This window comes from Bidens hawaiensis, unplaced genomic scaffold (assembly GCF_021521415.1).
Source record: "Bidens hawaiensis isolate Kalapana, Puna unplaced genomic scaffold, B.hawaiensis_p1.1 tig00021172_1, whole genome shotgun sequence".
In the NCBI taxonomy this organism is placed as follows: domain Eukaryota; kingdom Viridiplantae; phylum Streptophyta; class Magnoliopsida; order Asterales; family Asteraceae; genus Bidens; species Bidens hawaiensis.
In genome coordinates, this window is record NW_027493271.1 from 366,275 (window position 1) to 380,159 (window position 13,885).

The 13,885-nt window shown below is 38.6% G+C and overlaps 2 protein-coding genes across 2 annotated transcripts; both read right to left on the bottom strand.

Moving 5' to 3' along the window:
• Nucleotides 1–11,767: 11,767 nt before the first annotated feature.
• On the bottom strand, nucleotides 11,768–12,136 carry LOC143562812 (uncharacterized). Its single transcript, XM_077050515.1, has one exon. The coding sequence runs from the start codon at nucleotides 12,134–12,136 to the stop codon at nucleotides 11,768–11,770; it is 369 nt and encodes a 122-aa protein (XP_076906630.1).
• A 1,271-nt stretch (nucleotides 12,137–13,407) lies between these two features.
• LOC143562813 (putative mitochondrial protein AtMg00860) lies at nucleotides 13,408–13,767 on the bottom strand. The gene has a single exon (XM_077050516.1). It carries the CDS (start codon nucleotides 13,765–13,767, stop codon nucleotides 13,408–13,410), a length of 360 nt encoding a protein of 119 aa, XP_076906631.1.
• Between the last annotated feature and the right edge of the window lie 118 nt (nucleotides 13,768–13,885).

Below are 13,885 nucleotides of genomic sequence, written 5' to 3' on the forward strand. Positions count from 1 at the left end.
ATCAGTCATATTGCCAGAAATTCTCCACATCATCCATATATTCCTTATTATAGATTTTATCAGAGGAATATGCCTTACATGCCTCATAACACCTACATGCAAAATTTTAGGCATTATCAGGCTAATCCCTCTGATGATGACTGGAACAAAAAGAAATCTGGCAGGTTTAGTCCTCATCAGACCAAACCCAACATGTTTCGTAAAGAGGGTAGAACATCATGCTAGGAAAAGAGGGATGCTCTAATGACAAACAAGGTGGTGAACATCATGCTAGGAAAGCTTGTCCACACAATCGGTCTAGACAAGGAGTTGCCCAAAATAATTTCTATGTTAAACGTCAAACTTGTTTTAATTGTGGCACTCCCAGTCATATTGCCAGAAATTGTCCACATCGTCCATATGTTCCTTATTATGGATATTATCAGAGGAATATGCCTTACATGCCTCATAACACCTACTGGAAAAATTTCAGACATGTCATGACAACCTGTGACAACTTTGGATGAGTCAGAATCACCCAGTGTAACTATGGATTGGGTACCAAAGCCTAACTAATCTCGCAAATCGTTCAGGAACAACTATGGAGGAATATCATCAGACCTTGGTATGTTGATAGTGGATGTTCCAGGAACATGACAGGAGACATTTCCCAACTACATGACATTCAAATTTTTAATGGTGGGTATGTGTTCTTTTCGGGAGGAGAAAAGGGGAAGATTACACAAAAGGGTACTGTAAGTAACGGTATTTTAAAATTCGAAAATGTTAATTTTGTTCCATAGTTGAAACACAGTTTGTTTGAGCGTGTCACAAATCTTTGACAAAGGGTTTACAACTCACTTTACTAAGAAAGAGTGTTTGATTCTGAACCTTGAATTATTATACCAAAAGACTGGATTCTTGTTCGATCACAAAGAAAAGATAATGCTTATGTGATCGACATGAACAAAAATGTTTCTGACAAAATAACCTGCTTGTTTTCGAAAGTGTCAGAACATAATGCCATGCTTTGGCATTGTCGTCTTGGTCATGCAAATATGAAAAACCTGGGCCGTCTTGCTAAAAAAATTTGGTACGTGGTCTACCCGTTAAAGATTTTGTTACTATTGAAAAATGTGTGGCTTGTGATTTGGGTAAACATCATCGGAAAATTCACAAGACAAAATTGATTAATACCATTTCATATGTTTTTCAATTGCTTCATATGGATCTCTTTGGTCCGGTTCATGTCTTGAGTCTTTCTCAAAGCTCTTATTGTCTCGTTATTACTAATGATTACTTACGTTTTACTTGGGTGTTTTTCTTGTCAAATAAGAGTGAAACTGCAGAACTGATCAAGAGATTCATAGTGCTTATGGAGAATCAGCTTAACCTGAACCTGAAGGGCATTCGTTGCGACAATGGTACGAAATTCAAGAATGCCTCGTTGAATCATTTTTGCTCAGAAAGAGGGGTGCTTCTTCAGTACAGCTCATCTCGCACACTGCAACAGAATGGTGTGAATGAAAGAAGAAACATAACTCTTATCAAGGCGGAAAGGACCATGTTGTGTGACTCTAAATTGCCATTATTTTTTTTGGCTAAAGCTATTGATACCGCATGCTACATTCAGAATAGGGTGATAATCAACAAGTCTCAAATGAAAACTCCATATGAGATTGTCTATGGTCATAAGCCCACCGTTGCACATTTCCGGGCATTTGGTTTCCCATGTACTCTACTGAATCTTGAGTCATCTCCGAAATTTGAAGCCAAAGCTGATGACTGTTACTTCGTCGGTTATGCTGGTCGTACTGCCTACAGAGTATACAATAAGTCAACCAAGCAGATTCTGGAGTTATATGATGTTCTTTGGTTGGAGGAAAACGAGACGGATGCTCGTGTTGGTCCTGATTGGCTGTTCGATTACAATGAACTTTTCAAACCGTTCAACGTGCTTCCGGTTGCCAACATAGAAACCTCAAGGGATGCTATTGTAGACACTGATAAAGAAGATCAGCATGTGGTGTCTCATATCTCTTATATTCTAGATGATGATCAGACAAAACCAATTGATGCTAATCCGTCCATGCATGTCAATCAAACAGAAAAGGTTACTGCATCAGTGTCTTCACCAACTCCATCACAAAATACTTCAACAGTTGAGGGGGAGATTCCTATTCGTCAAATTTTCGGGAGCACTCTGTTTCCCGATATCATTATAAATGAATACGTCGCCAGTACTTCATACTCACATAGTACGATGGCTTCTGGGTGGAAGAATCCTCTCACTGAAGTAGATGAAAATTTATCAAACCTATCTCCTACCAGAGCTGTTCCCGAGCAACCGATTCCAACTAGAACTCAATGAAATCATCCAATAGAGAATGTAATAGGTTCTCTTGAAACAGGTGTGTCCACCAGAAGTCAGACTGGACACATAAACAATTGCCTATTCTCTTGTTTTATCTCTCAGATTGAGCCAAAGTCGGTGGAAATGGCTCTTCAGGAACCAAGTTGGGTGGATGCTATGCAAGAAGAATTGAATTAGTTTGATAAATTGAAGGTATGGAGATTGGTTAATTACCGGAAGGAAAGAAAGTGCTTGATACGAGATGGGTTTTCCGAAATAAGCAAGACGACCCGAGAGTTATTGTTAGAAACAAGGCACTGTTAGTGATTCGTGGTTTTCGTCAAGTTGAAGGGTTAGATTAAACTGAAGTCTATGCTCCCGTGGCTAGACTTGAGGCCATCAGGATTTTTCTGGCTTATGCGACATACATGGTTTTCACAGTATATCATATGGATGTTAAGAATGTGTTTCTGTACAACGAGGTTAAAGAAGAGATTTACGTGGATCAGCCACCGGGTTTTCTAAATTCCAAGAATCCCAATCATGTCTACAAGTTAGATACAGCGTTGTATGGGCTTCATCAGGCTCCTCGAGCGTGGTAAGTTACGCTGGCAGCTCATCTTCTGGGTCATGGTTATAAACGAGGGACCATTGATCAAACTTTGTTCCTTAAGACTGTCGGAAAAGATTTGATTCTAGTTAAGATTTATGTAGATGACATTATCTTTGGATCTACCAGTGCTGTGTTGTGTACAGAATTTGAGGAAGTAATGAAGAAGAGATTTGAGATGAGCTTGTTGGGAGAAATGACAACGTTTCTGGGGTTGCAGGTTCGTCAAAGCTCGACGGGAATTTTTCTGCATCAAGGGAAATATGTTGAATACATTCTTACAAAATTTGAGTTTCAAGATTCCATGAGTGCTACCACTTCTATGGCAGAAAGGCCACTTCTGACGTCTGATCCGGAAGGGAGTCCTGCAGATCAAACGTACTATCGATCGATGATCGGGTCCCTGATGTATCTCACCGCCACTCATCCTGACATCATGTTCGTTGTCTTCCAGTGTGCTCGCTTCGAGTCTAAACCTAAACTCTCTTATTTAACTGTTGTTAAACGTATTTTTATATATCTGAATGGACAACCGAAGTTAGGTCTTTGGTAACCCAATAACTCAGATTTTGATTTATATGCATTTGCTGATAAGAATTATGGTGGAGATGACATTGACAGGAATTCCACGTCTGCCGGCTGCCAGTTTTTGGACGATCGTCTTATCTCATGGCAATGCAAGAAACAACAAACGGTATCCACGTCAACTGCCGAGGCTGAATATGTTGTTGCATCAGCTTGCTACTCACAGGTTATCTGGATGCAAAATCATTTGCTGGATTACGGTTTGGAATTTCTTGACACTCCTATTTTCTGTGATAATGATGCTGCTATTGCAATTGTTAAAAATCCGGTTCAACAGTCTAAAACCAAGCACATTGATATTAAAATTCATTTTATTCGCGACTATTTCGACCTAAAATTGATTCATCTTGAACAAGTTCACACTGATAATAATGTGGCAGACTTAATTACAAAACCGGTCGGAACATCCAAATTTAATGTGCTTGTGAGTTTTCTTAAAATGCTTCGTTTCGAGGATTGAGTCTTTTTTAGGGTAAATTTGTACATATTTTATTTTTGCACAAATATAGGGAAGAAAATAAAAAAAAATAAAAAAGAGTGTGTGTGTGTGTGTGTGTTTATGTATGTTTTGCTCCAGTTGGAAGGACATATACTTGTGTATGTTTGGTCCGGTCATCTACTTGTAGATTCATAAGATAGCCATTTACCTAAACACTAAAAGCATCCATGGCGATTGTGATGTGCTTTTGTGTTTTGAACTTTTCACTTAAAATTATGTCGGCAACTCTAAGTTGGAGGGACATGTATTGTTATATGTGTTTGGTCCTATTAACCACATGTGGACATACGGGATAGCCATTTACTTGAAAACTAAGAGTGACCAGGGTGTCTTAGTTTTAAACTGTTTTTTTGGGAAATGATATGATTATTCAGTTAACAGCTTCTTGACGCCTCAAAATATTTTTAAATGAAAATTGATCCAACCTTTGGAAAATGATAGGAAAATTGTTTTTACGTGCCTAATGGGTGAAGTTATTGAGCTTAAAAGGCTCTAGAACAGTCATTGATTTGTATGGTAGCTTTCCATGATGTGTAAAAGTAGAAGTGATACATACTAATTACGCTGAACTTACTGTGGAGGGCCATTTTGAATAAATGTGCATGTCTCCATATACATCTCTCCGAATCATAGGCAGAAAAGCAATTACCCAGTCATACACGAGCCCGTTAGTGTCTTGATCACCAAAAATATTGTGATGTCTTAATGTAGTGATCCAGATTCGGGACTTACAGTCGCTTGTTGTTATTAATATTAAAAAAATGCGTTGAGTAGTTAAGTACGTGTATATTATGTGCTGTTATCTTTCAATACGCTTAAAGTTCAAAGTTTTATCGCTTCAAAAAAAAATTGATCAAGCACTAGGGGGTTGGAGTCAAATTGGGGTGATCTGGTGAAAGCCAAATACGCTTTGAGAAGAGATAGGAGGAATCACATGTCCATAAGTGATGTCCATCTAAGCTTTATGCTTAACTGAACCTAATCAATATCACCGACGCAATGAAAATCATGCTAAGTTTATATACCTGCTATCAACCTGCCTCTTTATGTTATAATAACGTTGAACATGAATCCTTGTGACAACATCCTAAACCAGAAGATTCCATGTTCGGATCTTTTCATAAAGGCGGCACTTTTATCAGTAACTGAAATTTGATCCCAAATATTTCAAGAGGGCTGGTGTTTGTGTTTATTTGGTTTCTTTCTATCGTTTATTATTTTTACTTTTATTAGTTTGTCACCTTTGTTTTCATCTCGAAAATACTCTCCTCAAAACATTCGTTCAAATTGGGACTTCTTTTAAGTGATTAAACTATTTTGGACTTTGATTTCATCTACAGGATATGTTGGAACTTGGTCTTGGGCCAAAATGGTAATCTGGGCTCATATGACTAGTCACTAGGGGTTCTCGGCCCAACTGTTGAGAACATAAGAGTGTTTATTTTAGGGCCTAGTCTGGTTGGTTCTTTCTTGGCCATGAGGGTTCTCAGCCCACGAAGACTGAGATATAAGAGGTCTCTTAAACTCAGTTATTATTATTATTTTCAAAATCAATTTCATCACATCTGTCTCTCTCTCCCACAACTCATCTGGCCGAAAACCCTCTCTTGCTATACTAATCACAAGCTTTAATTGGTGTTCGTTTTCTGATTGATACACATGTAATGAACACAAGCTCAAATTGATTGTTTTTGAGAGACATAATGAACTGTGTTCTCATGGATTGATGGATAAATGGATAGAAGGATCTCGTAAATGATAGTGGGGTTATGGATTGTTATATCTCTAATTGAAACAATGATTGGAACATGATAGGGGTTAAAGAGTTTTATTGCAGGTCTCATGGCGATTTCGGCATTTTGGAGAAGACGGCACAACTCTCGAGGGAAAATCCAAAGGGTTTTTCTGTTTCCATCCTGTCTGACCGAAAACCCATGGTCAATAAAGGGTTCTCGGTTGACTTTGTTGACCGATCTCCTGTCTTTGACCGAGAACTTATGTTCTCGGTTGTTTTTGACAGAGAACATAATGCCTTGACCGAAAACTCACCTGCTTGACCGAAATTCCACGCTTGGCTAGAGAACTGCCATTTTTTGGACCGAATTCACCCTTTAATCATTGATTATTTTACATTTTTGGTCCTTATAATATGTTTTTGTCACAATTGGTCCCTAATGTTTGAGAAATTAAAATCTCTTAAACTTATGCTTGTTATACAAGTTATGTAAACACTTACTAACTTGACTAGTTTGTTACAGAAATAGCTGATCAAGCTCCTTTAAAATTAGTTTGCACTCACAATATAGGTGGATATTTGTTTGATCCTCCTCTAGCACACAAGGAGTTCAAGTCCATGATCGTTGGTCTCAATACTTGCAAGATTTCTCATGCCTTATGAGAAAATCCTATAATTTGCAAGAAAATGATCACGGACTTTTGGAACAATGCTTCGATCAACCAGCGAGGACCAGGTGGTCGTCATCACAGAGGCCATCATACGGGAGGTTCTTTTATTTGGGGATAAACCTGATTACCCAACAGAATACCTGACTGCTGCTGTCTCTGAGGTTCTTACAAGAATGAGATACGAGGGATCCTATCCTCCAACAGTCAAGAAGCTATTCCACCCGTACTGGAGATTTCTGATACACACATTCTTTACGTGTGTGTCGGGACTAAACGGAGGTTCCGATAACATTAGCCACACGCAGATGTCGGCTATGGTTGCTCTGATCATGGATTGGAATTACAACTATTCCAAGTTCATTCTCGATGAGATGAGAGCAATCTGAAGGGAAAGAAGAAAGAGATGTTTCTTATGTATCCACGGTTTCTATAGATGATCTTTGATTCACATTACACTGACCTCGTTAGATCTGTTGAGACACTGGATATGAAGTCGATGGGACCCAACACCTTTGGGTTGATGAAACAGTCAAGAAAAGGGGCTAAAGTTGTCTACCAGGGTCTTCACGAACTGGTTAAATTTGGTCGATTTGCTGAAACAGAGATTGTAACGATAATAGCTCAAGTTGCTGAAGAGCATGTGGGGCCAGCTCAAAGGCGTGCTACTACACTTGAGATTTCTGATGATAAAAATGAAGAGACATAACACCGTGAAAAGGATAGTGCTCCGACTACTGAGAAACTAAAGGATTTTGAGATTTTTAAAGAATTACTACAGTCAACTACCTTGAAGCCACCTCAAGCAGCCACTTTGAATGAAAAATATGAAGATATTCCTGAGGAACCAGCCACCGATCTCACTCCACGTAAACGATGAAAGAAAGATCCGAGACCTGGCGTGCTGATTTTTTATACTACACCAACAACAACATGCCAACATCAACATCAACATGAGTCGAACGTTCCTGAGACTCATGTTGACCCGAGTCCATCCGTTGTTGGGCCTCAAACTCAAGAACAAATTTTCGATGACATTACTCGTGAGTTTGATTTAGAAGCCGACATTCCATATATTGATGAGTCCTATATTCCACAAACTAATGCTCCCTCTGGATCATCTGATCCAACCAATCAGGGTCGGTCAAGTTCTAGTGCCTCCGAGAAGCTTGCTCTGATTCTCACCATGCAAGAAACCTATTTTCAAAATAAAGAAAAGTGGATTGTTCTTGAAGATGATCTAGTTGATATACAAGCTCTGCAACGTCGAGTTTTTGAACTTGAACAAGACTCAGTGGTCAAAGACATACGTATTCAAGAACTTGAAATGAGTAACACTAATAAAGACTCCAAGATTAAAGAGCTTCAGTCCAGTATTGGAGAATTAACTGTTATATATTTATACCTCCAACAAAAACTTTTTCACAAATTTGGAGATGAATTCAAGAGCAGTGATGATTTATCTTCAAAGACGCCTGATGTGAATCAAGGTGGCAGTTCCAGTGTTCGTCCAATTACCAACATAGATGAATCGGAGACGGTGGAACAATATATGTCTGCTCCGTCAATGACAAAAGAGAGATCGGATCGCGTTCAGAAAAGGATCCTCGTAATGAGAATTCTAATCAAAACGTTGAATCGTCTGATCATCCAGACAGGTTTATTGTCACTTTTCCAAAGGGATTTTATGATAAATATGGTGATCGTGCTAGAGTCATATCTTGGGGATTTGATGCTGAGAAGAATATGTGGTGGGTTAAACGAAGGTCTGGGAACACCGAGTACTACAAGAAGATGAAAGACTTAGGATCTTGGACAAAGGTGTACATCACTGACCTGATTAATGCTCCATTCCACAACCCAACTAATGATAAGAGAGGTAGTGATTTATGGAACTTCCTGAGGAGCCAAGTTGATAAAGGATTTCCGAACATGACTACTGCAGAATCATTCTTGAAGAAGGCTAAGGGGGTTAGGGAACCACGGACAGGAAAGCCCATGGTAAACGTTATGTGGCCTGCCACAAATAACGCTACTCATATTTCTATGCCTAAAGCCATTCTAAATGATACCTTGGATAACATGAGGTTCTGGATGTATGAAAGTGAGACTGCCATCGTTGTTATACGTTTACAGAAGGGCAAGGGGCAGTTCAGATTTGTTGATCCAAGAGACTTGCTTAAGTTTGGGGAAAGAGATATCAAGACCATTAGCACTTTTCAAATAATAGCTGACCCAATTTTTGAAGCGGCTGTAAAGGAATTCACAAGTTCGGCAGCTTCCATTATCATAACTAAGTTTTGGGCAGGTGGTCTGAAGGTTGTTGATATTTATTACATAGATCATGATTAATAACAAAGCTACAAACGAAGGGGGAGATTGTTGGGCCTATACTTAATGGTTTGTACTTAGTTGGGGTTGATATTGGGCTACATATGTAAACCGGATCTCGGTGGGCTTTGAGTTCTTGTTGGGCTAATATATAGATCTCTTTGTATAGGGTTTTGGTTGGTTGTTGATTCGAGCTTTCGCCGTCTAGCATAGCTTGTGTGTTAGACGAATATGGTAAGCGATAATGCTTAAGCAACCGACGTTAATAATAATGTGTGTTTTGAAGCATTCCTTTGTGTTCTTCGTTATTTGTTCATGAATCATCTTATGTTGGATTTCGGCACCAACATCATGATCAGTTGATATCATATTGAAAGATCCTCCTCGGGACTTACAAAACCAAAACTCAACAAATATTCATTCAAAACCTAGTTAACTAAAATGGTCTAGCCAATAATCATGTTCAAAACAAGAAAGTAAATAAGTTCAATAATGGATTTCATAATAAAAATAATAAGATCAAACCAAACTTGAAATAGATGTGAACCAAAAATCTCTCTAATGGTCTGAACACGTGAACTCCTTCTCTCCTTTTCTTGGCATGAACAGAATCTCAAAAGTATTATAACAGCCGCCAAAGTTTCTGACTTCCCACATATGCCTCCTATGCAAATTGTTGTTTTCTTTTTATTGTTGTAGTCCAACCCTACGTTTACTTGTGGCCCAAATAAAAACATATTTAGTTATCCATAATGAGCCCACCAATATTCCTAGCTTAACCGACAACGAACTTGAACCTTAGAATGAATATGCCCTTTAAAGTTTCCTTTGCTCCTGTCATTAGCTACAATCTACAATGAGAATTCATCAATAATTTTGCCTAGTGGAGTTAATAATGTCAATCACATAAGTCCATTTGAATTAAGTGTTTATAGTTTTGACCCATTAAAAATCCACCAAATTATCATTGCAATTAGGAGTAACAACTTTCTTTTTTTTCTTTATTAATAAAATTGTTGCAATTACACATAACTTCATTTGTAAACACGAATACATAGTATAAATCGATTGCATGGATTTGCACGTTGGTCACAAGTTTAGTAAAAAGTACTCAATTTCAGCTTATAATGTTTAGAAAACTTTAAACTACATATGAACCAATTAATAATAATATTCAATAATGAACCTGGCTCAAATGTATTTAAAAGTTTAATAAATATTTATATAATAATATTTATATTTTAGACCATATCAAATATCCCCACACTTGAACATTTTTCGTCCCTGAAAAATATATTTTGCAATGGAATCAGAATTCAAGATCGATCTGTAAAACATATATGTTACTTTTAAGCATAGATAAACGCAAAAACTGTGATTGTCGATATTGTTGTCCACTTAAACCCAGCCACCAGCCTATCAACCCCCCCCCCCCCCCATCATATATAAAGATTAAGTTCAAGTGACATCAACAAACCTAGGGGTCCCACACCTAGAGAGTTATAGATCTGCTTACCCCCATCTCAAGCATAATCAAGACAATTAAAACCTGGTTGAAACAGACTGGTTAAACCTATCACCGTAAGCTAAAAACCCTTTAATGGTAAGAAGAAAATGCACTTAGGTGGAAGATGGATGAAAGGTCATGTGAGGTCGTACGAGCATGCCCTAAGTACTATTGGAATTTGTCCTATATATTCCCTAAGAAAATATTTATTGACTAAGAACCTTGAACCCCAATAGTGTATCCTCAGAGTCACCATCCCCAAGGTAACACGTAAGCTCTCGGCCCCGTCTAGCATGTGAACTTTGGCCTCCTTTTCTATTTTGAGAATGCTTCTTTGAAATTTTACAATACATAATTTCTCACTTCATTTTCTTTTTGGACCAATACTTGGAATACACTTTCCAAATATACTTTTTTTGTTTTTTTTTTGTTTTTTGTTTTTTGTTTTTATGGAGTTGTGCTCTTAGGCATCTTTACCCTAAAAATATAACTAATATATACTTCTCGTATAAAGATGGACATAGAGGGCGCCACCACTCGTTATTTACTTTCATAAAACAGAGTGGTGTGCTAAATTTAAGTGCATGTAATTCTCAGCACCTCAAGGTAGTCAAATTAAGGTAAAACTCGCTATGCCTTATCGAATTTTCAGCTTCACTGTCCTCCTCAAGATGAGAACCCAAAAGGTTTTTGATTATTTAGTTTATTAATAATAATCAGGGGAAAACTTTCAAAGCTAGTTAGGCCTACCGACACATCCCAAGTTAAGTGCGTTATCTTTTATTTAATCTCACATATAATAGTAGTTTTAAAAGATCAACCTTAAATAATAATATCATTTTCCATTATACGCAAAAGAATTTTCGGGACATTAAATTTTTCAATTTTTTTAATCTAAAAAACGTCTTTTTTCAACAATTTTTTTAAATATTTTTTTATTTTTTTACTTTATTTATTTATTTATTTATTAAGATAAAAACGTTAGTTTCCCATCCCCACATTTAAATATCACCTTTTCCTCAATGGGAGACAAGAAAAAGACAAAAAAAACATAAATAAAATAAAATAAAACAAAGTATAAAGAAAATCGAACAGACTCCCCTGGTAATATGGTAGTGATCTTCGTATGTCATGTTCCGATAAAGCGACCGTATAGCATTACATTCGCGGTCACAACTTTTGGGTACCCTCTACAATCAAATAAGCTCGGAACGCCCCCGTCCGAATGGAGATTGAGAACGAACGAAAGTATCCAAACTTGCAAAACAAAGATCAAAGCACCCAAATCAGACATCAAACAGACTCTAAAAACTTAAAACTGACTCAAAATACAAATAATAGAAAACAAAAAAAAAAGTTATACAAACTCTACACTCGGGTATTTCCCGAGGCCTATCCCTATCAAGTATTCAAACTAGGAATGTCGAGGACAATTGCGTCTTCCTCGACCGAATCAACCGGCCCACCAATATAATGCTTTTAATATTTGACCTTTCACCTTTACATACTCCCATCGACATCTTGAACTTCAACCGCACCATGTGGGAACACATCCTTGACCTTATATGATCCTCCTAATCTAGATCTAAGTTTACCTGGAAATAGCTTCAAACGGGAATTATAAACCAACACTCGATCCCCGCACATGAACTCTTTCACCTTATTCAACTTTCGATCATGCAACTCCTTTATATATCCCTTATAACTCCATGATCTAGCATACACCTCATCTCTAAACTCCTCAATCTCATGAATTAGGAGATACTTGTTTTTCGCAGCTTGGGTATCATCTAGATTAACGAAACTCAATGCCCAATATGCTCTATGCTCTAAGTCAACCGGTAGACGACACAATTTCCCGTAAACCATCCTAATGGGTGTGGTCCCAATAGGCGTCTTTAACACTATGCGGAAAGCCCAAAGTGCATCATCCAACTTGTCGGACCAGTGCTTTCGGCTCTTGCCGAAAGTTTTCTCCAAAATTTGCTTCACTACTCGATTTGCGTTCTCCACTTGCCCACTCGTTTATGGATGATAGGCCGAGGACAACCGATGGGTGACTCCATATTGTGCCAACTCCTTCTCCATCTGGGCATTACAGAAATGTGTAACCCTATCACTGATCAGAGCCTTGGGAGTACCAAACTGACTAAACAACCTCTTCTAGAATCCCACTACAACTCGGGCGTCATTAGTGGAATATCTTGAGCCTCAACCCATTTGGAAACGTAGTCGATAGCCACGAGAATGTATCGGTTCCTTCAAGAAGAAGGGAACAGACCCATGAAATCAATGCCCCAAACATCGAAAACCTCACAACCTGAATAGGGTTTTGGGGCTTCTCATTACGGGATGAGATGTCACCAATGCGATGACATGCGTCACACTGTCTAACAAACTCGTGTGAGTATTTGAAAATCGATGGCCAATAAAAGCCGGAATCTAGAACTTTCCTAGATGTGGAAGAGGGACCATGGTGTCCTCCAGTTAAACCCTCGTGACAGTGCCTAAGAATCTCACGGCCCTCTTCCCTACTCACACACCTCCTCAACACTAGATCGACGCCTACACAAAACAAATACGGAGAATCCCATATGGAGTAGCTGGCATCTACGAAAAACTTCCTCCTCTGCTTATAACTCATGCCCTTAATCACCACTCCTTCGGCCAGATAGTTCGCAATGTCGGAGAACCATGGCAAACCCTCCTCTTCAGCACCCACGTACAACACTGGCTCTCTCTCAAATCTCACTCTCACCATCATCAACGACTCAAGGGGAAACTTATCCCTGATGGCATCCTCTCTAATCTCCTCTCTCTTTGGATCCTCCAGACGTGATAAGTAATCCACAGCTACACTCTTCGCTCCAATTTTATCTCTAATCTTAATATCGAAGTCAGAGAGAAAAAGAATCCATCGTATCAGGCGAGGCTTGGCATCTTTCTTGGCGAACAAGTATCGCAATGCTACATGATCAGTATAAACGATGGTTTTGGACAGCACGAGATAAAACGGAATTTGTCTTAAGCGAAGACCACTGCTAGAAGCTCCTTCTCAGTAGTTGTGCAATTCTCCTGAGCATCATTGAGGTTCTTAGTTGCGTAATAAATAGGATGGAAGTGCTTGTTTTTCCGCTGACCTAAAACAGCCCCGACTGCAAATCACTAGTGTCGCACATGAGTTGAAGGGTAAGCTCCAGAACGGGTGCTACTAATATAGGGGCGTTAACCAACTGCCCCTTGAGAAACTCAAACACCTTCAGACAATCAGCATCAAATTCGAATGCAAAGTCCTTCTCTAGAAAGCGCGTCATGGACCGGGTGATGTTAGAAAAATCTCTAATGAACCTAAGATAAAAACCCGCAAGCCCGAGAAAACTACGAACAGATTTCACACTAGTCGGTGGATGATGTCTACTGATGATGTTGATTTTAGCTCTGTCTAACTCAATACCATCGGGCGAAAACTTGTGCTCGAGCACAATGCGTTTAGTCACCATGAAGTAGCACTTCTCCCAGTTCAACATCAACTTCGTCTCTATACACCGCTTCATCATCCTCTCAAGATTAGAAAGACATTGATCGAATGAGTCCCCATATACCTAAAAATCGTCTATG